This window comes from Apostichopus japonicus, chromosome 16, assembly GCF_037975245.1.
Source record: "Apostichopus japonicus isolate 1M-3 chromosome 16, ASM3797524v1, whole genome shotgun sequence".
Taxonomy (NCBI): domain Eukaryota; kingdom Metazoa; phylum Echinodermata; class Holothuroidea; order Aspidochirotida; family Stichopodidae; genus Apostichopus; species Apostichopus japonicus.
Window position 1 is genome coordinate 9,272,082 of NC_092576.1, and position 25,463 is coordinate 9,297,544.

Genomic DNA, 25,463 nt, shown 5'->3' on the forward strand with positions numbered 1-25,463 from the left:
CAAGAGGAGTCTCATTTATAGTGATAAATAACACATTTTGGTGATTAAGTGTAGTGATATGCTGCTTCAAACCAATGAACATTGTTTAAGTTTATTTTATTTTTGTTTACCATGTTATTACCATTACACTCCCATTATGTATAGCTAAGATTCATACCATATATGTGCACTAAGACCGACAATGGACTAAGAACCGTCCCTTGGGAATTTTTCGCCCAAAAATATAGTGGCGGGTGTCAGAGCACATTTCGACTTGGAACACTGAGTCTCGCTAATTGGTTGAATCGTTTACAGATTTAACTTTAGTAATGATTCCCGCCAAGTTAAGTCAATAAAGACAAAACAAAATCTATCCTTTGTATCCTGTTAATGGTCACGTGTTGTTGTTTTCTCGTTATTACTCAAATATAGCAGCCAAAGTATGTTAAGTAACCAATGTAGCACATGCTCTTCTACCCATTACAACAGGATGGAGGTTATTAGAAGGCAAAATATTGTTGTATTAACGAACAGTTCATCTTTATGATATGTCTATCCATCCATCGAGTCCATTCCATGATTCCGTCCATATACGCCCATCGACAATGGTGCATCCACGTGAAGCCCTTCTTCCACTCATAATAAAATCATGAGAGTTGCCCAGTCTCCGCCACTGAGCAACAGAATTTTTAACACCACAAATCCCATATATTGTTCAAGTTTGTTCAATATTATTCAAAAGTTGCAAAATATAGCAACAGTTGGTTTCTATGAACCCTCCATTTCACCATAAAATCTCAAAGAGGGCCGGAGTATTGGGCCTAATAGAGACCTCTCCTGGATGGCATAACGTCCCCCCCCCCCCCCCGACAAAAACCCTATATTGTAAACAAAAAAGTGTAGTTGGGTCCCTATTCGTCGGTCCATCCGCTCATCTATTCTTTCTTATTGTTTTTGTTCTTTTATTTGGCTTTCTGTGTTAAAATCATACTGAGTTGTACTAACTGTTTATCGTTTACATTCTTTTACAGATAAGAGGAATGAAAACTAGATACTCAATGGAATGATATAATGTGTGATTTTTATTAGATATCTGAGACCACAGCCGGTATTATGCATTGTGTCGTATAATGACGTCGACGGATGAAGCTTAAAAATGATATTACCAGCTCACGAAGGCACCTCTTTCAAATACGAGGTTATGATTACATCGATAATGCATCTAATTATCTTGACTGAGAAGTACAGATAATATAAACACAAGCCGATTTGGCTACAGAACAAAGGGTCTGTTATTCACGAAGTCGTTCGCAGTTGAGCATCTCCAAAGATCAGGTAAATCCAATTTGGATTATCACTCAGACTCTTCTGGAACACCCATAGAATTGGTTAAAGTTTCGATACCCTTGCTTCTTAACCGTGATGTAAGTCAAAGTTTTCTGAAAACCCTGATCATTCATTATGCAAGTACAATCCTTTGTTCTCTGTGGGTTGTTTATGTCAGAACAATGGTTGCAAAGAACATCATGTGTTATTTTACAAATGGTTGTTTATGGGTTCAAAGGAACTGATATATATCATGTCCGGTATATAAAACAAAACGATTTACTCAGGAAAATGTGGTCGGCGTTCAGTCTTCTAGTTCCGTTTATTTCTCAATTAGGTGGCGCTACATAGATAAGTAAAAGACAATACAGTAAAATATGTCTGGCATTTGGAAAGCGTTTCATTCTGATTGCAGGATACTAGAGATTTTTTTCGAATTCATAATTTACGCATTCGTCTTTTTGGTACAGATATTTGTCGAAGCAGAATCTTTCACCTACAAGGAATCGATGTTTTATCTACGACACTTTTCTGTATGGATGTTAGTTAAAGCATTGAAAGGAAAGGTTACTATAGTTACTATGTACATGCCTTTATAGTGAAAACTTATTAGCTAACATTATATTACATTATCACATAGAATCTTCAATGGAACAAAATATTACCTGTTGACGATGATGTGATTATTTAACGCAATTACAACTGTCAGTCTGCTAAAGAAAACCTATACACACTAACTGATACGAACGGTGTTTTGTCTATCATTCTGATAGGTGTTTGGTGTTGGTATTTTTTCGGTGTTGGTGATTCTATATTCTTCTGGTCAGGTGGGAGTTAGAGTAACCTACATACACTAACTGATACGAACGGTGTCTTGTCTATCATTCTGCTAGGTGTTCGGTGGTGGTATTTTTTCGGTGTTGGTGATTCCATATTCTATATTCTTCTAGTCAGGTGGGAGTTAAAGTATCCTACATACACTAACTGATACGATCGGTGTTTTGTCTATCAGTCTGATAGGTGTTTGGTGTTGGTGTTTTTCGATCTTGGTGATTCCGTATTCTATATTCTTTTAGTCTGGTGGGAGTTAAAGTAACCTACTTACACTAACTGATACGATCGGTGTTTCGTTTATCTGTCTGATAGGTGTTGGTGTTGGTGTTTTTTCGGTGTTGGTGATTCCAGATTCTATATTCTTCTAGTCAGGTGGGAGTAAAATATCCTACATACATTAAATGATACGATCGGTGTTTTGTCTATCTGTCTGATAGGTGTTGGTGTTGGTGTTTTTTCGGTGTTGGTGATTCCGTATTCTATATTCTTCTAGTCAGGTGGGAGTAAAATATCCTACATACACTAACTGATACGATCGGTGTTTTGTCTATCTGTCTGATAGGTGTTTGGTGGTGGTATTTTTGCGGTGTTGGTGATTCCATATTCTTTATTCTTTTAGTCAGGTGGGAGTTAAAGTAACCTACATACACTAACTGATACGATCGGTGTTTTGTCTATCTGTCTGATAGGTGTTTGGTGTTGGTGTTTTTTCGGTGTTGGTGATTCTATATTCTTCTGGTCAGGTGGGAGTTAGAGTAACCTAAGTTAAGATAAGATAAGTAAAACTTTATTGATCCCAAAGGGAAATTCAGGCACTCGCTCATAAAACAGCGAAAAAGTTACAAAAATAGATGTGTATATTGTACAATAAGACAGTAAGAATAATAAGAAAAGTCAATATATGAAAGTCAACGTAATAAAACCTCATTAAAAAGCTTAATTGCACGGGGTATGAAAGAATCTCTGTATCTATTGGTTTTGAGACACGGAAGTCTCAACCTGCCACTGCCTCTGGACATCTGACTATTATGAAGTAGCTCATAGAGGGGGTGGGTATGGTCCTTCCATACCGCTTCCAGTTTGGACTCGAGAAGGCTGTGGTAGACCGAGTCAATGGAAGGCAAGGGTTCCCTGACTACTCTCTCTGCTTTCTTAATGATGCTATTAATACGATCTATTTCATGTTTGTTTACATTCCCACCCCAGCAAACCAAGCAATAACGCCAAACCCCGCTAATGGTACAATTATAAAACATTTCAAGGATGTCATGACGAACATTAAAATTCGACATCTTACGGAGGCAGTACAATCTAGAATTCAACTTTTTAACCAATATATCAATATGATCTCCCCATGCCAAGTGATCATTCAGCACTACCCCAAGATACTTATATGACGTAACACGATCAATTACACTTCCTTTGACAACAACAGGGGGTGGAGGATTAGTATTGTGACGAAAATCAATAATCATTTCTTTGGTCTTAGCAACATTTAATTGGAGGAAGTTAAGGTCACAGTAGTTCACAAAAGACTGAATTTGACGTAAATACGCTTCATCACCATTACTATTGACTAAGCCAATCATGGCAGTATCGTCAGCAAACTTGATGAGTGAGCAACCTTGTTCTAATGACCTGGCATCGTACGTATAAAGTGTGAATAGGAACGGTGCTAGAACTGTTCCCTGGGGTGCCCCTGTATTTGAAAGAATAACATCGGATAGACACGAATACACTAACTGATACGAACGGTGTCTTGTCTATCATTCTGCTAGGTGTTCGGTGTTTGGTGTTTTTTCGGTGTTGGTGATTCCATATTCTATATTCTTCTAGTCAGGTGGGAGTTAAAGTATCCTACATACACTAACTGATACGATCGGTGTTTTGTCTATCTGTCTGATAGGTGTTTGGTGTTGGTGTTTTTTCGGTGTTGGTGATTCCTTATCCTATATTCTTCTAGTCAGGTGGGAGTTAAAGTATCCTACATACACTAACTGATACGATCGGTGTTTTGTCTGTCTGTCTGATAGGTGTTTGGTGTTGGTATTTTTTCGGTGTTGGTGATTCTATATTCTTCTGGTCAGGTGGGAGTTAAAGTAACCTACTTACACTAACTGATACGATCGGTGTTTCGTTTATCTGTCTGATAGGTGTTTGGTGTTGATGTTTTTTCGGTGTTGGTGATTCCATATTCTATATTCTTCTAGTCAGGTGGGAGTAAAATATCCTACATACATTAAATGATACGATCGGTGTCTTGTCTATCTGTCTGATAGGTGTTGGTGTTGGTGTTTTTTCGGTGTTGGTGATTCCATATTCTTTATTCTTCTAGTCAGGTGGGAGTTAAAGTAACCTACATACACTAACTGATACGATCGGTGTTTTGTCTATCTGTCTGATAGGTGTTTGGTGTTGGTGTTTTTTCGGTGTTGGTGATTCCTTGTTCTACATTCTTCTAGTCAGGTGGGAGTTAAAGTAACCTACATACACTAACTGATACAATCGGCGTCTTGTCTATCTGTCTGATAGGTGTTTGGTGTTTTTTTTTCGGTGTTGGTGATTCCATATTCTATATTCTTTTAGTCTGGGGGGAGTGGACTAACGGTCACGGGGTTAAGGCTTATAAAGAAGTATGTAGGCATAAATAACATTAATGTTTGTGTATTAAACTTAACAATTTAATTAATTATGTCAAACATCTTGTCATACTTTATCATGCCTCGACTTAAAAAAAACTTGCCTTTCTCATATCTATAAAACATAAAAAAAAGGAGCAAAGAACTTCAAAATGAGCTTCAGCTAGTAATATATTTATTGAAAGAGAGCCTCACAGTGTAACGTTATTTCATATATTTTGTTAATGTTTAGCTAAGACATCATCCATGTGTTAATATACTCTCCACTCAGTGCGTAAAATTGTATCTTAAAAACATGATATCAATCTGTATACTTTTCTGCCGGGTTGACACACTGCACAATACAAGTTAAAAGCTTTTCCGTCACTTTTATTTGTAATGTTTATTGTTCATATGTGGCCTTGTTATATCAGCTGGATCAGATAATCATTTCCCATGTGTTGAAATCTTCCAAAGGCTTTCAGTGATCTCGTACCATGGTACATGTAAACAATTGAAAGTACAAGACCGCTGTGTAGCGATATCATTCTAACACAGCCTATTGAAGACGGTGCTATCGGTAAGTTTCGAAATAATATCGTCGAATTTATAAGTCTACTGCACTTTCAATCTACCATTAATTATAAATTTAAAATAGTTATATAATTTAATAATCTTAAATTGTATATGTAAATATATGAATTTGAAAGACCGCTGTCTGAACTATTTCAGACTATCGGTAAGTTTCTAAATAATAACGTTGAATTTCTTTGTACATTTTTTTTTCACTTTCAATTCTACAGTGGTTGAAATCAATTATTTTAAGTTTAGCAGGGCAAAGAAATGGTTGTGTTTTTAGTTGTTTACATTTTCAGTTCATTGGTTCATTCATTCATTCGTTCATTCATTGATTCATTCCTTTCTTTGTTTAGGTAGAGAAAACTCGGAAAATGAATCTGTTTCTTGTTATACTGTTGGCAGTCGCGTCCAACGCTAGCATATCTCCGTTGTTCAACGCCGAAAATAAAATTGACGGTTCCTACGTCGTTGTGCTAAAGGTAAGGAGATCAAATTATCTTAAGTCGTCATGCTCTTTCATATTCGCTAGAAACCTTGCATTGTTAATTTCACTAAGAAAAAGTAGGGTGTAAATGTCAAATAATTATTTGTTATTCCTCATTCAAACCATCCAAGGATTGACTCGGATTTTGCTGGTAATGAACACAATGTAGAGAGAGATATTGGGCGATAAAACGAATATGTCTTTCTTTGTCACTTTAGTTTGGCGTTAACTTTTTAACAGGAATCATCATATTATTGTCGACGATCAGGGAACGATTAGTTTGTTTTCAATATGGGTGCTTTGTAAGTAGGCAGTAACATATCATGGACTCCTATCACTGACACAGATTGCAAACCTAACTCCAAGCATTCAATTTGGCTGATGGTATGTTATCTTTTCATATCACAGGATGACGTCAGTGTGTACAGAGTGATTATAATGCTCGATAACTCGCCATTCTTCTCCTCCATTGGTGGTAGGATCAATCGTGTATACGGTAGCTCACTGAACGGATTCTCTGCTACCTTGAGTAAATCGGCGTTAGGCTTCGTGAGTATGTTTGAAGTTTATGAAGAGAAACCATGTAAATCACTGCTAGTCTACCATTTCATTCTTAAGTATCTATTTATTGATGGGATTTGATTGTTAAACTAAACCTTTGTTTGGTTCTTAATTTTTTTTTGAATAAAGTCTTTATAAACAGCTGTGTACGATCCAGCCTATACTACCGTCTTAAATAACATTGCAAAGTATAATCTGAGTCATTCAAAGTCTCATCTTTAATAACATTCCACAGTCTCACTGTGCATCTTGTGTACTTATTATAGATCAGAAAGATGAGCTGTGTCCGTTTTGTTGAAGAAGATAGTTTGTTTCAAATGCAGTCAGTTGCATCGTGGGGTCTAGACAGGATCGATCGACGCAGCTTAACCCTTGATGGAATATACTCGCCGAGAGGTAATTTGTTGATTAAACTGTTCGGAAGAGGTGTCATTCAATCCACATTGTAAAAACATAATATTACGCCCTCTTTGAAGGAAAACGTCAACATAACTGATTTGACATTACATAACATGTTTTTTTCACGATGGGACCATATGCGCCAAATCGACTCTTCATAGATCACACATGTAATAAACATGTAGTAGCTCGCGTCGTAAGTAGAAGACGTTTTGACTGTTCTCCATTACATATGAAGTTGCAGGTCATGCTTTTTCATCTTTTATATGATCCCAACATCTATTTATCTGATGTATGCAGAAATTTAAAATATATCTATTCAAGATTGTTATCTACATTTAGTCACTTTTATTTCTCCAGAAACATGTCATGAACGATTTCTGACAATATCGAACAGCTCATGCGAGTAGAACTGGCCCATTAATTGGACTTTTGGGGTTGGCCCTTCTTGGGTGACTTAGTGTCTTAATGTTCGTAACTCCAGCAGTAACATATATAAATGAAATGTGTTGCATGAGCTGCTCATACTCTAATACTTGAAGTTTGTTACCTAAATAATAGCCAGCTGAAATAATTCAGAGCCCTCATATTAAAACTGTAGCTATGTTATCATCGGTAACTCTACTCTAAAGTTATGTAGTATACTCCAATAGACAGTCATTCCTCGCTCCTTTTATTTCAAAGGAAATGGCGAGGGTGCACATATCTATGTCTTAGTTACAGGAATAACAACAACTCATGAAGACTTTGGTGGTCGTGCCTCAACATCGGTGATATGGATTTTGTCAATGGAAATGTAAGAAACACTGTTCTCATTCATTCACGTAGAAAAGGACAAACGTTAAAGGACACTAATATGGTTCGCTGGCCTTTTCTATATCACCAGTATCAATTAAAAACAATTATGGCTTAGTCGTCACCTCTATGTTTTAATAATAATTAACAAGATGAGCTATCATGATGTGTTTTTAATTGTTAATGCATTAACGTGGTTTACTATCAAGAACTTTTTCAGCATTGCTACATGACTGTGTGTGGTGAATGGAGATAGGCGTTGCAACAGGTTAATTAAGAATGTTATTGGCAAGCTATTTGGGTATGGTGACATGGGAGGAATAGAGGAGAATGAAGGCTTTTTTAGGGGTGGGGTGGAGTGGGGGGGGGGGGGTAAAGGATGGCATGTGGCATTAAAGGTGTAGGGTATTGGACGTCCCCCCCCCCAACCCAATGCAAAATTAGGAGACCCCAGAGTGGCATTCTGAGGCATATATATATATATATATATATATATATATATAGTCAATTATTCAAAGAAATATTTTCTGAACGAAGGGTTGTGCTAATAAATACCCTGGAGTACTTGATTATATTTGCAAATAAAGATAAAGCCACTGCAATTGAATGAATCAAAGATAATGCAGATGTTGAAATAATGAGTGATTTATCTACTACTGATTGAACAAATTTGGAAACCAAATATAGAAGCAAACTCACTCCTATGATATATAGCATCAGATACTTTGTGCAGTATAAGCAATGTTGACAGATGTGTACCTTACAAATCCCTGACAAGTATGAAAATAAGGTCATCAGTATTGGCCCCAAAATATAAGTTTAAGTTTTAAAGATAATCAGTCCATTGGTATTTCCATAAGCGAAATTCATTTAACCCGAGATTTTGCAAGAAATAAAATCATCTAGCAAAACATTTTCGCCACAACGTCATGTGTCCGCCGGCGAGGCGAAGGAGCTCGGGATGCTCTCGGTAATCCAGCGTGAAATCGTATCTTTGAACACGCAGCAGTACGGTTTGCGCGAGATCACGAAGATTGGTGCGCACGAGCCCCTCAAGAATCGTGTCCGGTGTAGGTAACACAAAAGCGAGTGGACCGGGCACAACATTTTTTCCTCTGCTTTTGAAGGTTTTACTAGAGATCAAGAAGATAAGCCCATCAGGAAAGATGGATCCGGGACCAGGCGCATCTGGTGAGGCTCGAATGTCCTGGCAGTGCCAAAAGCAAGTAGAAAAGCAAGAAGGAACACCGTCTTCATAGACGGCTCCAACAGAAGGCAGGAAGACATGGGTTTAAGGGCAGAGCCAAGAGGTCTAAGACCACTGCCATGTCCCACAAGCGGACCAGGGATCTAATCCGTGCCGTTTTAAGCTGCCAACGAGGCAGCTTCCTCCGAAAGGCACTCCTTTCGGAGGAATTGCTTGACAATTTCCACGCAACAAGGTAGAGAGACACTGGTGATCGTAGACCCTGCTCCCGCCTGGAAGGGTCAGGATGGATGGTTGATTCTCGGGACCTCCTCCAGAAGGAATAAGAGCGGGCGGAACCAAAGCTAAGAGGGCGAGAAGAGCACGATCAGGATGACCCGTCAGCCGGGTACAAGAGCCTTTTCTAACGCCTTCCCCATCAAAACAAACGGAAAAGGTATACCCCTTTAGACGGGTCCATTCAAGTGCCAGCTTGTCTTCGCCATGGGCTCGGGACATAAGCAACAAAGCGGGGTAACTTAAAATTGAGGACGGGGCGAGCAGGTCTATCACAGAGACGCCTAATGCTGCGAAGACCGAGAGATCTCGGAGGGCGGACTGCCCTCAGCGAGACCTGATGGACCCTGCATCATTGAAATAGGTTCCATGTCACACTCCCTGGAGAAAGGATCTCGCCTTGGTAGTGATGCAAGATAACGTCGGTGTTTCTGCATCGGAAAGTCCCCAGGCGTTTCATTGCGAGGAAAACCGCCAGCAGCTCCAATTTATTGATGTGGGTCCCTACTAACTCCTCTTCCCACACATGGGCCAGAGGCACGTCTAATACATGTACCCCCGTATGCTCTCGTCCGGTCGTGAGCGTGAATGAGGGGGTTGTACAGAATGGCTTCGTCGCACCACCACTAGAAGATCTGGTCCAGGTGCGGAGCCTGGGGCACTAGTATTCTCAGTTCCCGCTACGTCGGACGGAAAATGGCGAGGAAGTGGAACTGGAGAAGTCGCATAAATGAGCGGCAAAGAGGGACCAGGCTAGCCAGATAGCCTAAGAGAATCAACCACGTGCGAGCAGGCAATAGGCGGGCGGCTTAGGAACGACAGGCCTGTCCGATCTGCCTGTACCTTCTCCTGGGTCGGAAAAGCCCGACCCAGGCAAAGCTCTAAGTCCGCTCCCATGTAAGTCACTTTTAGTGAAGGGATCAAGAAAATATATTTCTCTGTTGATAAACCACCCAAACGAAGACGCCACGTTCAAGCACTTCATGGTGTCGATCAAAAGTCTTCTCGAGACTCCGCCACAATCACCAATCGTCGAGAAGCGCATATATCTGGACTCCCAGTCTCCTCAAGAAGGCTACCATTGTGGCAACCAATCTGTTGAAGATTGGGGGAGCCGTGGACAGACCGAATGGAAGGGCCGTGAATCGGTAAGAAACTCCGTTGTAACGGATGGTTAAGAAAGGGCTGTGGTCCACGAAGACCGGTATGTGAAGATATGCGTCCTGAAGATTAACTGAGCAGGCCAACATGCAGGGGATAACCTGTTCAGGATTAATGGGAGTGTCTCCTTCCGAACCAATGGGGGCGGATTAATTGTTCAGCGGCCGTAGGTTATCCCTACTTGATTAGTTTGGCTACTTACGAGGGAACGACTTACCTTCTGGACAAATAACTTATGCATTTTCCCGCGCCATCGGCGCTCAACTCACCAAAAAAAAAAACTACCACCAACTACCGTAGCCTTCCAAGGGCAGCCGGTCTAGACAGCTCTATATGGCCATATCCGGTGACTTGGTCTGGTCATTCAGTACCACTCAAAAACCCCGGCGTGTGGGGAGGATGGGCGGGATCCAGAAGGTAAGTCGTCCCTCGTAAGTAGCCCCACTAATCAAGTTGGGATAACTTACATCGGGAACTCCTTACTTTCTGGACAAATTACTTATGCAGCTTCCCACCGAAACTGGTGGTGGGCGCCGGAAACTTGCCCAAACGAATCGGAGGTGAAACAACGCCAGATCAACTGGAACCTCCCAAACGACCGCAGTCCACCTGCCACACAGTCAACGGCGTGCCTCGGGAATCTGGATCCGCGTGGACGGAAGAGACCCCACGGATGGACCACCGAGAAGACATACGTGTCTCCTGGCGCAGGACGTCCCGTAAATAAGAGGAGATGAAGGTGTTTGGTGACTTCCAGGCAGCTGCCTGTAGGATCTCCTCAAGCGGAACGCCCTTGTAGAGCGCCAGAGATGTAGACATAGCTCTCACGTCGTGCGACCGCGGGAGGGGCGAAGGAGCCCCCGGCACTGACCTCGCGATTATCTCGATGATCCAGCGTGAGATCGTATCTTTGGAAGCGCGAGAGTAAGGCTTGCGCGAAATCACAAAGTGAGATGAACATGAACCCCACAAGGGCTACGTCTGGTGCAGGTACCACTTCAAAGAGCGGACCATGCACCATACCTTATCCTCTGCCATGGAAGAGAAGGTATTAATAGAAGCTAAGAAGATAGGTGCCGGTAAGAAGCCCACTGCCTGGGTCTTCGATAGGAAGTACGGGTCCGGGACCAGACGCACCACATGCGGTTTAAATCTCATGTGTCCCGGCAGCACCGACAGCGCGTGAAGGGCTCTCCTACGTCGAGCCAATGCTGCCGCGAGAAGGAAGGCTGTCTTCATTGATAGATCCAACAAAGGGCAAGAAGGCATAGGCTCAAAGGGAGGCGAAGCCAGGAGGTCGAGAACCGTCTTCATGTTCTACGAAGGGACCAGGGACCTAAGCTGTGGCCGCTTCAAAACCATGGCACGGACCAGGAGGTCCAGGGATTGACCGGAAGAAACCATTCCGCCCCCAGGAAACCCCTCATGTATCACACCAATAGCAGTCCGATAGCCCCTGACGGTATTGACTTGCTTCCCCTCCTCAAACATGACGGAAAATCGGAGAAACCTGGCGATCGGCACACCATTTTCGGTACGCTCGGAGTCTCGAAACGTACAGGCGAAATGTGGAATGTCTCCTGCCGTGTACCACCAGCGGGGGAAACGCCTGATAACTTCCACGCAACCAGATGAAGAGACTCTGGGTGATCTTGGACTTTGTTCCTTCTCGGAAGGGTCAGGAGAGACGGAAGGGCGGGAACGATTCTCGGGATCTCCGCCAGAAGGCCCAATAGTGGGCGGAACCACAGTTGAGAGGGCCATAAAGGCGCGATCAGAATTACCCGACAGCCGGGAACCCGAGCCTTCTCCAGTGCCTTCCTTACCAGAGCAAACGGGGGGAAGGCGTACCCGTGAAGATTGATCCAGTCTAGGGCCAGCGCGTCCACGGCCCACGCCCGGGGCTTTGGACACGAGCCACAAAGCGGGGCGGCTGGAAATTGAGGGCGGACGTGAATAGGTCTACCTCGGGGACACCGAAGACCGCGAAGACCGAGGAGACGACCTTCGTGTCGAGAGACCACTCTGTCGGCGCCTCCGACAGTCGTGACAGGGCGTCTGCGATTGAGTTGCGAGACCCTGGAAAGTGAACTGCCCTCAGCGAGACCTGATGGATCCTGCACCATTGAAAGAGATCCCAAGTGACGTTCCAAATCGAAAAGGATTTCGTCCTGCTTAGGCGGTTGATGTAGGAAACCGCGGAGGTGTTGTCGCATCGGACAAGCATCAGGCGTCCGCACACTCTGTGCTGTAGGAGCTTCAACGCGCGGAACACTACCAGCAGCTCCAAGACGTTTATGTGGGTCTCCATTTACTCCTCTTCCCACATAAGGGCCACGGACACGTCTTGCGCATGTGCTCCCCACCCCCGAAGGCTCGCGTCTGTCTGGAGCGTGAAAGAGGGGGAGCCGGTCGGAAACGTCACGCCCTTGTTGGGTTCGTCGCACCATCACTGAAAGATATGCGAAGCCGGAGGTACTAGGACTGTTAAGTCTTGTGACGACGGGTGGAAAAGGGCGAGGAGGTGGAACTGGAGAAGCCGCATGTATAAGCGGCAATGAGGAACCAGGTCTGCCAGGCTCGCCAGGTAGCCCAACAGGACCAGCCACGCACGTGCAGGTACTGGGTGGGGCGGCGAAGGATGGACAGACCTCTCCGAACCGCCCGCACTCTCTCCCGGGTCGGAAAGGCCTGACTCTGGTATAGATCTATGTCCGCTCCCAGATAATTCACTTGCTGTGAAGGGACCAACGAAGACTTATCTTTGTTGATCAACCACCCTAATGATGACGTCACGTCCAAGACCCTCCGGATATCGGAAACAAGTTCTTCCCGTGACTCCGCCACAATAAACCAATCGTCTAGATAGACGAAAATCTGGACTCTCAAAAAAGCCGCTGACGCGAGAACCAATCTGGTGGAGGTCCGAGGAGCCGTGGACAGGCCGAAAGGAAGCGCCGTGATTTGGTAAGAAGCCCCGTTGTAACGGAAGGTCTTGAAGGGGCTGTGATCCACGAAGATCGGGAAATGAAGAAAGGCGTCATGAAGATCGTCTGAGAAGGCCTATAGGAGGGGAAAACCTGTTCAGGATCAAGGGGAGCGTCTCCATCCGAAACCGCGGGGGCGGATGATGTGGTTCAGCGGCCGTAGATTGAGAATGGGTCTCCACGGCCGTTCTTCTTCGGAGTGAGGAAGAAGGTCGCTGAGAACAAGGGCAGAGTCTCGCTCGACATAGGGACAATGGCGCCTTTCCGAAGGAGGACATGAACCTCGTCGTGCAGGGCCTTGGATCTGGCCGGATCTGACACAATCGGAGTGACCCGGAAAGAAGCCGGAGGCGGTGGTCGGGAGGTGAACTCCAGACGGTACCCCTCCTGGATCGTTGGAGTTCCGAACAGTCACTTGCAAAAGGGACGACCCCTCCCCATACCTCTGCCGGTACTAGGAGGGGTTCGATTTTTCGCATTACGTCCACCAGACTGAGACGAACCCAGCGCTGTATCCCTTGGTCGTGGGCGACGAGCGCCCCTACGGCGGTTAGAAAAGGCCGAACGAGGGACCTGACCGCTAATAGCAGGTTTCGCGGATCTCCCGCGAAAGGGAGGCAAGGGAGGAGAAGGTTCCGAGGTCTTACGGAGGTTGTCTCTCCTCACGACGTCCTGCTCGACGACCTGTTCAAACGAGCCTCCGAAGAGGTCCGATCCGGAAAGGGGCGCCCATGAGAGCACCGGAGGCGATGTCCGACAATCACAACAGCGGGAGGACGTTACGCCGACGCAGAGAAACCGTACGAAGGAGGGCCAGTGTCCGGTGCATGAGCTGGACCATAGAGAGATCTCGAGGTGTGGGTGCTCGCAAAAGCCACCCCGAGAAAAGGAGCTGAAGTGCTGATATCTTAAGGCCAAACCGGGCCGCACGATCGAAGCTCCTGAGACCCTCCTCGGATTGATGTGCCAACGGGGTAACTAAACGACAAGCCGGAGCAGCGCCCTCCCTCGTATTAGAAATGCGAGATTGTCCCGTAGGACCAGGCGATCCTTCGTCTCCTGGGGAACCGGAGGGGAGCGAATAAGGGTGTCGAACTGGTCTTGGCTCACTCGTATCAGCCTGTCAAGGTCACGTGGATACGCTGACCAGGCTCGATTCGCCAAGCCGGTAAACCGATCCCAAACCGCTCCGTCTACGTGTAGGGAAGGGGGAGGCTGAGATCGTGTCTCGTCTCTCGACGCCCGAATTCTGAGCTAGGAACACCTGGACTGAGCTACGACGGATCTGTAACACCAAAGGTTACATGAAGCTCACGGACCAAACGTCCGTAGTCTTCTATCGAGACGACGTCCCCAGATGGGTCGACGTCCGGGCCCGGGGAGGTAATGCTGTCCACGTCCGAGGGACTTAAATCACTTCTAACTGTCTCCTCACGGGGGACTCCGGGAGCAGATGGGGAGGGGCGTCGTCATGTCTGGAATAACGTACGCTACCCGTAACTGAAAACGAGTCGGATGAATCGATATCAGTTTCCGGTTCCCGAACCGGAGGAGCAACGGGATCACAAGTAGGAGCCCGATTGGGCGGAGTCATTCCAAGCGGCGGACGTGATACTAACAGCAAACAAGCAGAGTCCACCTGATGGACCTGGCGAAGGGAATCGACCGACTCTTTCAAGGCCGTGCGGAGAGAAACCACCGAGGGGTCCTCCGGCCGCACTGTAGAGTGGTGACGAGAGGTGCGCTTCCGTCTACGACGGGACTCCCGTTCTTCAGAAGACGACTCAGAAGAGGACGCCCGCCTCCGTTTTCTGGTCGTCTTCTGCCTTCTAGTGGGGGACCGGCCTCTAGATTCGGTAGGCGTCTGGAAAGGATCCGGGGCTCTGGAAGCGAGCGGGTGTCAGCCCCACCGGGCGTCGAAGTGTGACGGCCCCGGTAACGGCAAAGGTTGACGGTGGATACACTGGTTTCCTCCAAAGCCGGTCCGGTGTAGTGGGGCCCCCCAGCCGTGCACAAAAACAGCCCCTTGTAAAGAAGGACCCGCATGGGCCGACACTAGGGGCCTCCGTGATATCAAGCCCGCCTGGGCTACCATCGACACAGGGGAACTCTGCGACGGGTCAGCCAGCGTGGCCGTCGTCGTCGGTGTCTTTCTACTAGACGCTCCCGTCGCTAGCATCAGCGAGGGTGCTACCGGTAGAGGCGGGGAGGAGGAGGAGAAGAACGACATTCCAGTGGAGAATTAGCACACCACGATCTGAAAGAACAATAATAAAAACGTTATTAGAAAACGGTAATGACATATTACTTTAATAACGTGAGGTAAACCTCCAAAAACAAGGACTCTCTGCGGAGGCGGAAGAGCTGGGGCCTCCCTGCCTCGGAGACCACTACCTGAGTGGGTGTGGCAGCCCAGAGCGAAGTTGAATAATTCAACAACCACACCTCTACGAGCTTCCGTTCAGAAGTTATGGGCCAAAAACCACTGATGAAACTTCCGACGGGCTAAACTTGGGCCCCACTCCTAGACACGAGGGGAGAAGCCAAGAGACTCCAGATAGGCCTAGCTAGAGGGGCACACTATGGTAACCTCATTTACCAAACCGAAACCTGAAAGGTCCAAGAAGAGGAAGAGACGGGCCCAAACGCTGGAGTCACCACCTCCAAAATCGGAAGAAAGGTCTCCCAGCTCCACCGTAGAAGGGCGTGGCCCTTCGATACTATGTCTGTGGATAGAACAGATGCAGGCCCAGAGGCAGAATGAAAAAAAAAATTATCGGTACCTTCCCCAAATATGTGTAACGATAACAATGAGGAAAGGGGGAATCCGAAGATTCCCCAAGCCTTCCGTAGTAAAAAATGGACTATGTGACCAAAACACATGGTCGGAGCTCTGGAGCTCGCGAACAATGGTCACCTGACCCAGAGCCCCAGATCCGCAAACACAGTACTACCGTGCTAACAGCTTAAGGCCAATGCACCCCCTATACAAGGTTGCTGGATGAATAGTTGCTCGGGAGGTTGCTTGGTGGTTTTTATAAATTAAAACAAGTTTGATAAGAAACAAGAAAGAAAGTACATTAAAATAAATGAATATTTTGCTATGTATAGTATATAATTGTAAATACTTGGTAATACATAAATGTGGTGGCAGTGGTTTAGTAACGGTGGTTAAATCGGTTATCGAGAGAAGCAAAGTAAAAACAAAGTTCCCCTAAACGGTTTTGAGGTCTTTTGCAATATGCTATAAACGTGTGACGAATATGTACCATTGCATATTTTTTTCTATAAGTAAAGCCCCAAATTAACCTGCGTCAAGAATGATCACTGTGATCTAATCTAGGAGCAGTTCATTTTATGATACTTTAATAACTCTGTAATTTATGAAGACAATCATAATATGTCAATCTAGCTTTTTGGCTGTGACACATCAATAGTGAGCTTCCGTCAGTTTCTCTGCATTATCAAGCTGTGTGACAATTTAAGATATTTCTATATATGTATATATGAATATCCATAAATTTGAATAAATAATTGTAATGAATTTATTTGATCCGAGGGCTGAGAAAAAAATGTTCTATTCGATATTCATAAAAACTTAGCTAGTCAGATTAGTCAGACTAGTCAGATTAGCTTGACAAATATGCCTATATATATATATATATATATATATTAATATTACTTAAATATAAGGAAAGGATTTACACTTTCAATTTCAAATTTAAGCCTTACCGTTCACCTTAATGTAATACGAGGCAATAACTTCTTTGTTTTCCTTGCACACGTATGCACCTTCATTCGATATGGAAACCTCCTTGATCACCAGAGAGTAATTATATTTTATTAAATCCATTTTTCCGTCGTTTACTAGATAAATCTCTCCCACAAATAGACCTTTTGAATTGTGTTGCCAGCGTTCTCCATTCTGCGAACAATGGAGAACCAACTCTTCAGAAATATTAGTTATGATAGTCATATTTGAAGATCCTTCGCAACTGGTTAAGTCACATTTATTGAGAAATAAACATAACATGACGCTCCATCTCACGATGTGAAAAATGTCGTCCATTTTAGTATAAAGTCTATTTCGTGTACTGATAAAAATATGCAATAATACCAGTTAATGTCTTTTCCGACGTTGTGATGTCGAAGTTGCAAATCTATACCTGTGTATCGTGTTCTACGTTGTGTGTCGATGAAGTGAAAACAGCTCTGTTTGTCTGTTAGCAATTGCCGTCTATAAGAGAAAGTGGAAGCAGTTGAAACTCATAGATGGATTCAGCTTCAATTACCTTAAGTCAGTTTCCCTTCTAGTGCATATCAACTGAAACTTGAAAGCTTACTAGCACGAATGAATTAATTACACTAATGAGTTTATTTCCACAACATTTTCACTACAGAGCCAGTCTTTTTTTGTTTTTAGATCAGTTTGTCCCCGTTTGATAATGTAAGGTTCATATGAAAAGTGTAAGATGTACCTGCTGTTGTATTTAGCTTTAGTTTTTCAGATGTAGATTTTTAATATATTATGTAATTGATCTTCACTGCCATTTTTATCAACATAGATTGCTAAACTGTAATGACACTAGTATTGCATTTTATTAGCTGGTGCATCCAGGACTATCAAGAAGTAAAGTTATTTGTGACGAGTTCACAAAATTGTCAATGATATGACTTCTGTCTTCCCGACTAGATTTCATTGATTGTACGCTCGGTCAAGTGAATGCATCCACAGTAACATTTAAGTTAGCCTGCCAGTACAAACGAACCTACTGAAGACTTCGAAATCTGCTATGAAATAATTGGTATTTGTAATTTCGAGTCAATATATTTGAACCTTGCAATCGTCGCTTAGAGTAACTAACAATATTATGTTTGTTCCATAACAATAATTCATTTGACTTTTTTAAGTAATAGTAGTGCACCCTACGTTGACAGACATTTGCTGCAGCAGATCATTAGTAATGATCATTGAGATATTCATAGGTTCTTCGCATAAAGCACACACATAAGCCTGTATTGAAGATGAATTACCTGTCAGATATATCTGACAGCTGTATTGTTAACTTCAACATCTACACATTTAGAGGTCAACATTAGCCGAAAGTAATTATGTAGGCCTATTATCAAGATTAAATCAAAAGTTATAACCGTACGCGGGTAAACAAGTGACAGCTCCAGTAATGGATAACATAGAGCAGAAACGAAAACCACGGAAGGAATGAAAAGAAAGTAGGGAACAAGAGCCCAAGGGCACTATGGTTCCTTGCTTGGGGTATATGACAATACACATAATATTATCAAGCAAGATTGGGCTCAAATAGACCAAGTAATTGTGGTCCTACATGTTCCCATAAAGTAACCAACACTATAGCCAGCACTTTTGTGATCACAAAATGTGATCGGATTTTTTATCAAAAGGCACTTTTGAGATCTAAATATGGCGTCGCAAATGTAAGAAATATAAGAGACCTACAAGCGTGTCAACAGATATGATAACAATGGTGACCTCAGATGACATGACCTTTAAGTTTCAAAATGTTCCACTACCCCATTCACAACTTGTCCCAAAATATCAACCATGTCACACCTTGGCATTGAGATTTAATTGCATTAAATGTCAAAAAATTAACTTTGAACTTGTATGTAACTTCACACACAAAGGTCACCCGGAGGTCAACCAAGTGACATTTTTGATCAGTGAGACCTAAATAGAGCATGACTGTAAAAATTCAAACATTTTTTCTTTGCCATTTTTCTCCCCCCATAATACTACTTTTTGAACATTAGCTGACCTTTGGTGACCTTGGATCTCATGACCGTTAAATTTGAAAATATTCCCCTATACCATTTGCAACTTGTCCAAAAAAATCAACCTTGTCACACCTTGGCATTGGGAGTTATTGCATTAAATGTGTGAAAATTAACTTTGACCTCAAATAACTTCGCACACGAAGGTCAAATGGGGGTCAACCCATTGACATTTATGATCAGAAGGTACCTTTGACATCTGAAAATAGCATCAAAACTGTAAAAATCCCTAAAACACTAAAAAGGTCACCAGAGGTCAAATTGAGGTCAAGGGTCACCCAGATGCGGGTCGACAATTGGATTACATTGAAGCAACTCCCAACCCTAACGGACAATTTGTTCTCAAGTTATCGCAAAAATACTAGTTTTTTATCATTAATTGACCTTTGGTGACCTCGGATCACATGACCGTTATGTTTGAAAATATTCCCCTATACCATTTGCAACTTGTCTCAAAATATCAACTGTGTAACACCTTGGCACTGGGAGTTATTACACTAAATGTCTGAAAATTAACTTTGACCTCATATAACTTAACATACAAAGGTCACCTTGGGTCAACTTATTGACATTTTTGATTGATGAGACCTAAATTAGAGCATCAAACTATACAAAATCAAACATTCTTTTCTTTGCCCATTTTCTACCCCCAAAATACTACTTTTTTGACATTAATTGACCTTTGGTGACCTCGGATCACATGACCGTTAAGTTTGAAAATATTCCCCTATACCATTTGCAACTTGTCCAAAAATATCAACCATGCCACACCTTGGAATTGGGAGTTGTTGCATTAAATGTCTGAAAATTAACTTTGACCTTGTATAACTTCGCACACGAAGGTCACACAGGTGTCAACCAATTGACATTTTTGATCGGAAGGTACCTTTGATATCCAAATCTAGCGTCAAAACCAAACATTTTCTTTTTTGATCGTTTCCTCCCAAAATAGGCACATTTTTTCTAATGTGACCTTTGACCTTTTGACCTTGGTTTCAGATGTAGTTTAATCTCCTGATTCAAAAAAACAAAAAGAAAAGTCTGTACAACCATCCTAACTCTGACCGAAAAATTTTGACCCCATATAACTTCGCACATAAAGGTCACACGGGGTCAACCTATTGACATTTATGACCAGAAGGTACCTTTGACATCTGAAAATAGCATTGAAACTGTAAAAATCCCCAAAACACGAAAAGGTCACCAGAGGTCAAATTGAGGTCAAGGGTCACCCAGATGCGGGTCGACAATTGGATTACATTGAGGCAACTCCCAACCCTAAGAGACATTTGGTTCTCAAGTTATTGCAAAAATACTAGTTTTTTATCATTAATTGACCTTTGGTGACCTCGGATCACATGACCGTTAAGTTTGAAAATGCTCCCCTAACCAGTTCACAACTTGTCCCAAAATATCAATCTTGTCGCACATTGGCACTGGGAGTTATTGCAGTTTTAATATTTTCGGTTTTTGGACCATAACTGACCTTTGGTGACCTTTGTGGGCACCAAAAACAATAGGGCACACCTTCTCCATATGGCGGATCTATAGTCCAAGTTTGGCCTCAATCCAACATTCCCTTATTGAGATAGAGCGTACCCAAGCAAGTGTCACAGACGCACACACACACACATACATACACATACGCCAACCTGACTGCATAGGTTCCTTTTGCTAAAGCAAGGAACCAAAAAAAGTATTTGAACATATAAGTTACTTTCTTTTATTACATATTGAGTTTAGGTGTTTAGGTGTTTCCCCATTGCACAGCTATAGTTATGTATTAAGTCGATTGTTCATCGTACATGTGTATTGACAGCATAGAAGGATCGTAAAGTTTTTTTCCCGCAAATTAATTGAGCAAAGATCATGAAGGTCCAATATATAACGCGTGGTACTAAAATTTAAACCTCCATTTTTACCAGAGCTAGTATTTATACCTGATTCGCTTAGATAATGGTTGTATTGAAAAATATAATTGAAGAATTTGTTTTCTATTTATAGGCCAAGTGCACACTAATCCAGCCTCCTTTGGATTCATTGCAAATAAATTAATATACTAAACACAGTGATATATGGTCTGCTGCCGTCGTTATCTGGGGAATAATGACAAATGGTACTGTTTTCAATGAGTATGTAATGTGTAGGAGTAGCCGGACGTCTTCTTTAGATAGAGATGTAGCAAGGATCGATATGAGGCGTTTAGCAGACCTGAAACTCAGGAAAAAGTGTAAATAATGTTTCGAAATATTCACAATATTTATTGTTATTTAATGTTATACCTTACAGGCACGTCATTATAACGTTGAATTATACGGTGTTTGAAGTGTCGGATTTTTTAGTTCAATATACTCTCGCTATTATATGTCATATTACTGCTGATCTGGTATTTTCTACATTCAGCTACAGTGTTTTACCTACTTTCTACAGTGTGATTTGAAAGTATTTAATTTTAACAATGCGAGCTTATACAGTGGTAAATTTTTCGAATAACCTTAAATGTAGTGGTATGTCATGTCTGCCTTGGAAACGTTCAATCCATCCGTTCGCATATGCTTTAGTACTATTTTCTGCTCAGTAACAATCGAACATTTAATAGTAAACGCTGTAAGTATTTTGTTATTATGCAATATGATATTGTAGCCTTCACCGAAGTTCAACAAAGCTGCAACTCTGCAGTGTGAGTTAACAGTAGATGAATGCAGATCGAACTCTTGTACAGAATCTGAGAGGAATGTGCGACAGGCAGCAATACCTTACCTTAATCTTAATGTGCTTTATATATAGGGACCATGGCAACTAAATCAACTTGGCAATACGCGAGAGTGAGAAGCCTTGGTATTAGACTACAGTAACTTTATGAAATAAGAAATTAATTTTCTTACCATTGACTTATTTGTCCAACAGTCAGCAATGGAAAATATAGTTACTACGAATATTCTTATTTAAGTTATTTACTAAAACACTATCAGCTGTAGAAGAAGCGACGTCACTCTATATATATATATATATATATATATATATATATATATATATATATATATATATATATATATATATATATATATATATTGCATACAAATTGCATCAAAGGCCGGGTGAAAATACAAACGTAAGTTTACAAAATGGAGTGGGTGTTGACGTGTGCTATATAGCTCAAAATTGCATCTGGGGCCACCTGGAAATGCAAAACAAATCCAGTGGGACACCCCCTTCGCTTAGACCCCTCCCCAGGCCGGCCATAAGTCTTCAGCCCCCCCCCCGGCCCCAATCAAAAGTACCTTCCTACGCCACTGGTTAATTTATAACTTTACCACAGAAATACACTCAAAAGAATTCAGTTGCATTGGAATTTATTTCAATTTGAGGTCATGTGTGGGTCCAAAAGAGTGACCGGAAAGTATTTTAACGTTATCAAACCGTTTTGACGTGAGTCATTTTCGTTTCATCGACTGTGGTGGAGGGGGGGGGGTGTGAATAAAGTCACACATTTATAGTCGATACTGTATAATCAAGAGCTAGATCACGTATGTTTGAGCTGATTAGTTCTACTTCACTTTGTTTAAATATATTTACGTTGTTTACAGAAACAGGCCGATTGGACCGTGTAGCCTATATTTCCTTCTGTATTTGATATGTAGTTCCTTTTGTATTTAATCCAGCCAAGCATTCGGCTATATGAAGTCACTCAATTAGGATTTGATCTAATGCTTTACCATAACGGTTATATCTATACTGTTCTGTAGGTTTCTGTAGTACAGAATGTCAAGTTCAAGTTCAAATCCAAAACGTATCATTATTGTGTATGATCGTTGGATACTGGAAAAACATAACTGAATACGCTATTGCTTTTCTTTCGTAGTTATAAGCATACGTCACAATGTGTGTGCATCATTAGGTTGGAAATCTTCTTTAGTAGTATTGGTTTAACAACTTTTTATTTTGGCCATTTATTCCCTATGCTACTACCCATAGAGAACAGAAAACTAGTATCACGTTTCCTGTGGGATGAACCTGTGGGGTGCGTAGGGTTTCAAATGTGGGGGCCAAGTGCACACTGATTTAGGTAGTGGGCTAAATCGTTATGGAGGACCATAGGACCGAGCAATGGATTAGACAAGAAGGGGCGTTGCCCTGGGATTATTTAATCCGATTCCCATGAAGGAGGATCTGGGGATCCTCTCTTATAAAAGAGGTGGATGTGAAATGATGCATTTAGTGGCATATTTTGAATATATGTTAGGTCTGTAAAAGAAGCTCTTAGAGCTAAATTGTCGTGATATATCGTCATAAATTACCCAATGGGGCACGAGAGGAACCCTTTTCCAAAGTAATTAATGCTCCCAAGGGAACATTTAGTGCTTCCCCAATCAGAATTGGTACTGTATGTGAAGGCAGGATTTGAGCAAACTTCAAGACTAGAGTTTTACAATCATTTGAAAGGGTTTCAAGGAAGTCACAGAAAGCTCTCCAACTGCAAGAATAGTACAACTACCGGAAACCTATAAACCATCCCTAAAGGAGGAATAAAGAAAAAAATCTCGTCTTGGGACGCAGAAGCAGAATAAAGACAAGAGCATCAATGATGCAGTATCTCAATACTGGAAGTTTTAATTTTGATTCCTAATTTCAAATCTTTGCTCTGTCTCTACAATTATCAATATCAATCATGGTACAACAAATATATAACTTGCATTTTTGCTACTTTGCCACGAATAGTCTCTGCAGGTTACACTTTATCTTGCTAGTCTTGCCTTTAGCGCTCATTGCCTGTTAGTCGAAAGAACGACGTTGCAAGGTTTAGTAATGTCATAGAATATTTAAGAACTTGTTTTTTATGCGGTATCCTTCATCTTAGGTCAGTCTCTGTTGGACTTTTTGGTCATATAGTTTGACGTCAATGACAACAGCCAAATCAGAAGAGGCGAACAACTCGACCATATTCTTCATGCCTGCCTTGAGAGCTAGGCCTATTGACCTACTGTATGTTACTGTACTGTATGTTACTGTAGACTGTAGTGGTGACTACCATCAAAACTGTGTCCACTTCTAGATATCAAAACAACCCACGTTTTTCCATCTCAATTTTTCGGACATGAAGATTTCATGGATTTATGACTTGGAAAAAATAATGTAAAAGAAGATTACAGTTTTTATATGCAAGTGATGGGTGGCCTCCTCTTCCCCTAATAGCCACCTCAGTTCCTCTCCATTTTGTTATTTTATTTTAATTCTTTGTACATTTGATGTCAAACATTACAGGTTCAAAAGAAAGCTAAACATACTTCTTATAACCTTATACATCTTATATCCTTATAAATAAAACATAACCTTATACAATTTTTATAGTCTTATCAAAGTTGTGATGCTATGGCCGGCTCCTCTTTTATACGTACCCATCAAACAAACTTACCCTGGTCCTTCCTAGGAAAAGCTGTCTGAACACCAGTACAATGCTAATGTGGCTATCACTGAAAGCCTAATAGGCCTAGGGGCCTAGGCCTATATATATATATATATATATATATATATATATATTTTTAAATGCACTAGGCCTACAGTAAGTAGCCTACAGTAAGTAGCCTTCAGAAATACAAGAATGTGTATACGTAATTATACAAAATACATGAAGAGCAATCAAACAAACTTATCATGGCCTTTGCTCTGAAAAGCTACCTGAACACCAGTACTATCCTTAAATGGATGTTACAAAAACGAAGGCCTTATATAAATTAAATGCACTACTGTACGTAGAATTCAGCAGTACAGAATGATATTAGCATGCAATACACTAACAACTCGCGTACCTAACTACAGAACAGAAATTGTTCGCGAGGGTAGCCATTTTCGTATATCTAACATGTAGCTGTTATGAGTCATAGCCAATCTGCTACAAAACAGACTTGGGGGCGGGTCTTAATCATCAAAAACGGACCTTTTTACTAAAAGTAGGGGCGGCAGCTCAGTGTTGTTTTAAGAAAGAAAAATCATTTAAACATCAAATAAAGCAAATAAAAGCCATTAAATGTCATATACAGGTAGTAAAATTCTTATTAATACCTACCTGTAAACAACAAATGAAAGTTTAAAATTTTAATAAAATATATATACGTAGAACCCTATCTTAGACGATACCACTGTTGAAGACAGTTCTATTCTATTCTCTTTCATAAAACATAAGTTTTGGAGCGTGTGCAAAACAGGTCTGCCAAAGTGTGTTTTCAGTCCAAATTGGCCCGATTTGGACACAAATCGGTGAAAAAGTCACAGAATGAGATACAATTCTGGAATAAAAAATAGTAACTTTTGTTGGTCTATATGATATATTCTTGCTCTGGAAATTCCAGAGAAAAAGAACTTTGTTTGAAGACGCTGAAAAATTTTTAAGAGAAGAGAAAGTCCCACTTACTGTTACAATATCTCTATACATGTAATGTATTGAGATA

The 25,463-nt window shown here is 41.9% G+C and overlaps 2 protein-coding genes across 23 annotated transcripts in view; one reads left to right on the top strand and one right to left on the bottom strand.

Moving 5' to 3' along the window:
* LOC139981981 (uncharacterized) overlaps window positions 1–25,463 on the bottom strand; it is a 471,811-nt gene that overhangs the window by 340,421 nt on the left and 105,927 nt on the right. The gene's annotated exons all lie outside the window — the stretch shown is intronic.
* Window positions 5,221–25,463, top strand: part of LOC139981990 (aqualysin-1-like) — an 87,677-nt gene continuing 67,434 nt past the window's right edge. For 5 of the 10 annotated variants that reach the window (XM_071994483.1, XM_071994490.1, XM_071994488.1 and 2 more), the window contains exons 1-2: window positions 5,289–5,341; window positions 5,694–5,703. Coding sequence is in view for 3 of the 10 variants with exons in the window: in XM_071994491.1 (XP_071850592.1) it covers window positions 5,708–5,815; window positions 6,229–6,369; window positions 6,648–6,777 (379 nt within the window). In the remaining 7 variants the exon portion in view is untranslated. Of the gene's footprint in view, window positions 5,342–5,689; window positions 5,816–6,228; window positions 6,370–6,647; window positions 6,778–25,463 lie in introns of those variants that run through there. The other 5 variants (XM_071994491.1, XM_071994492.1, XM_071994494.1 and 2 more) reach the window with 5 other exon arrangements.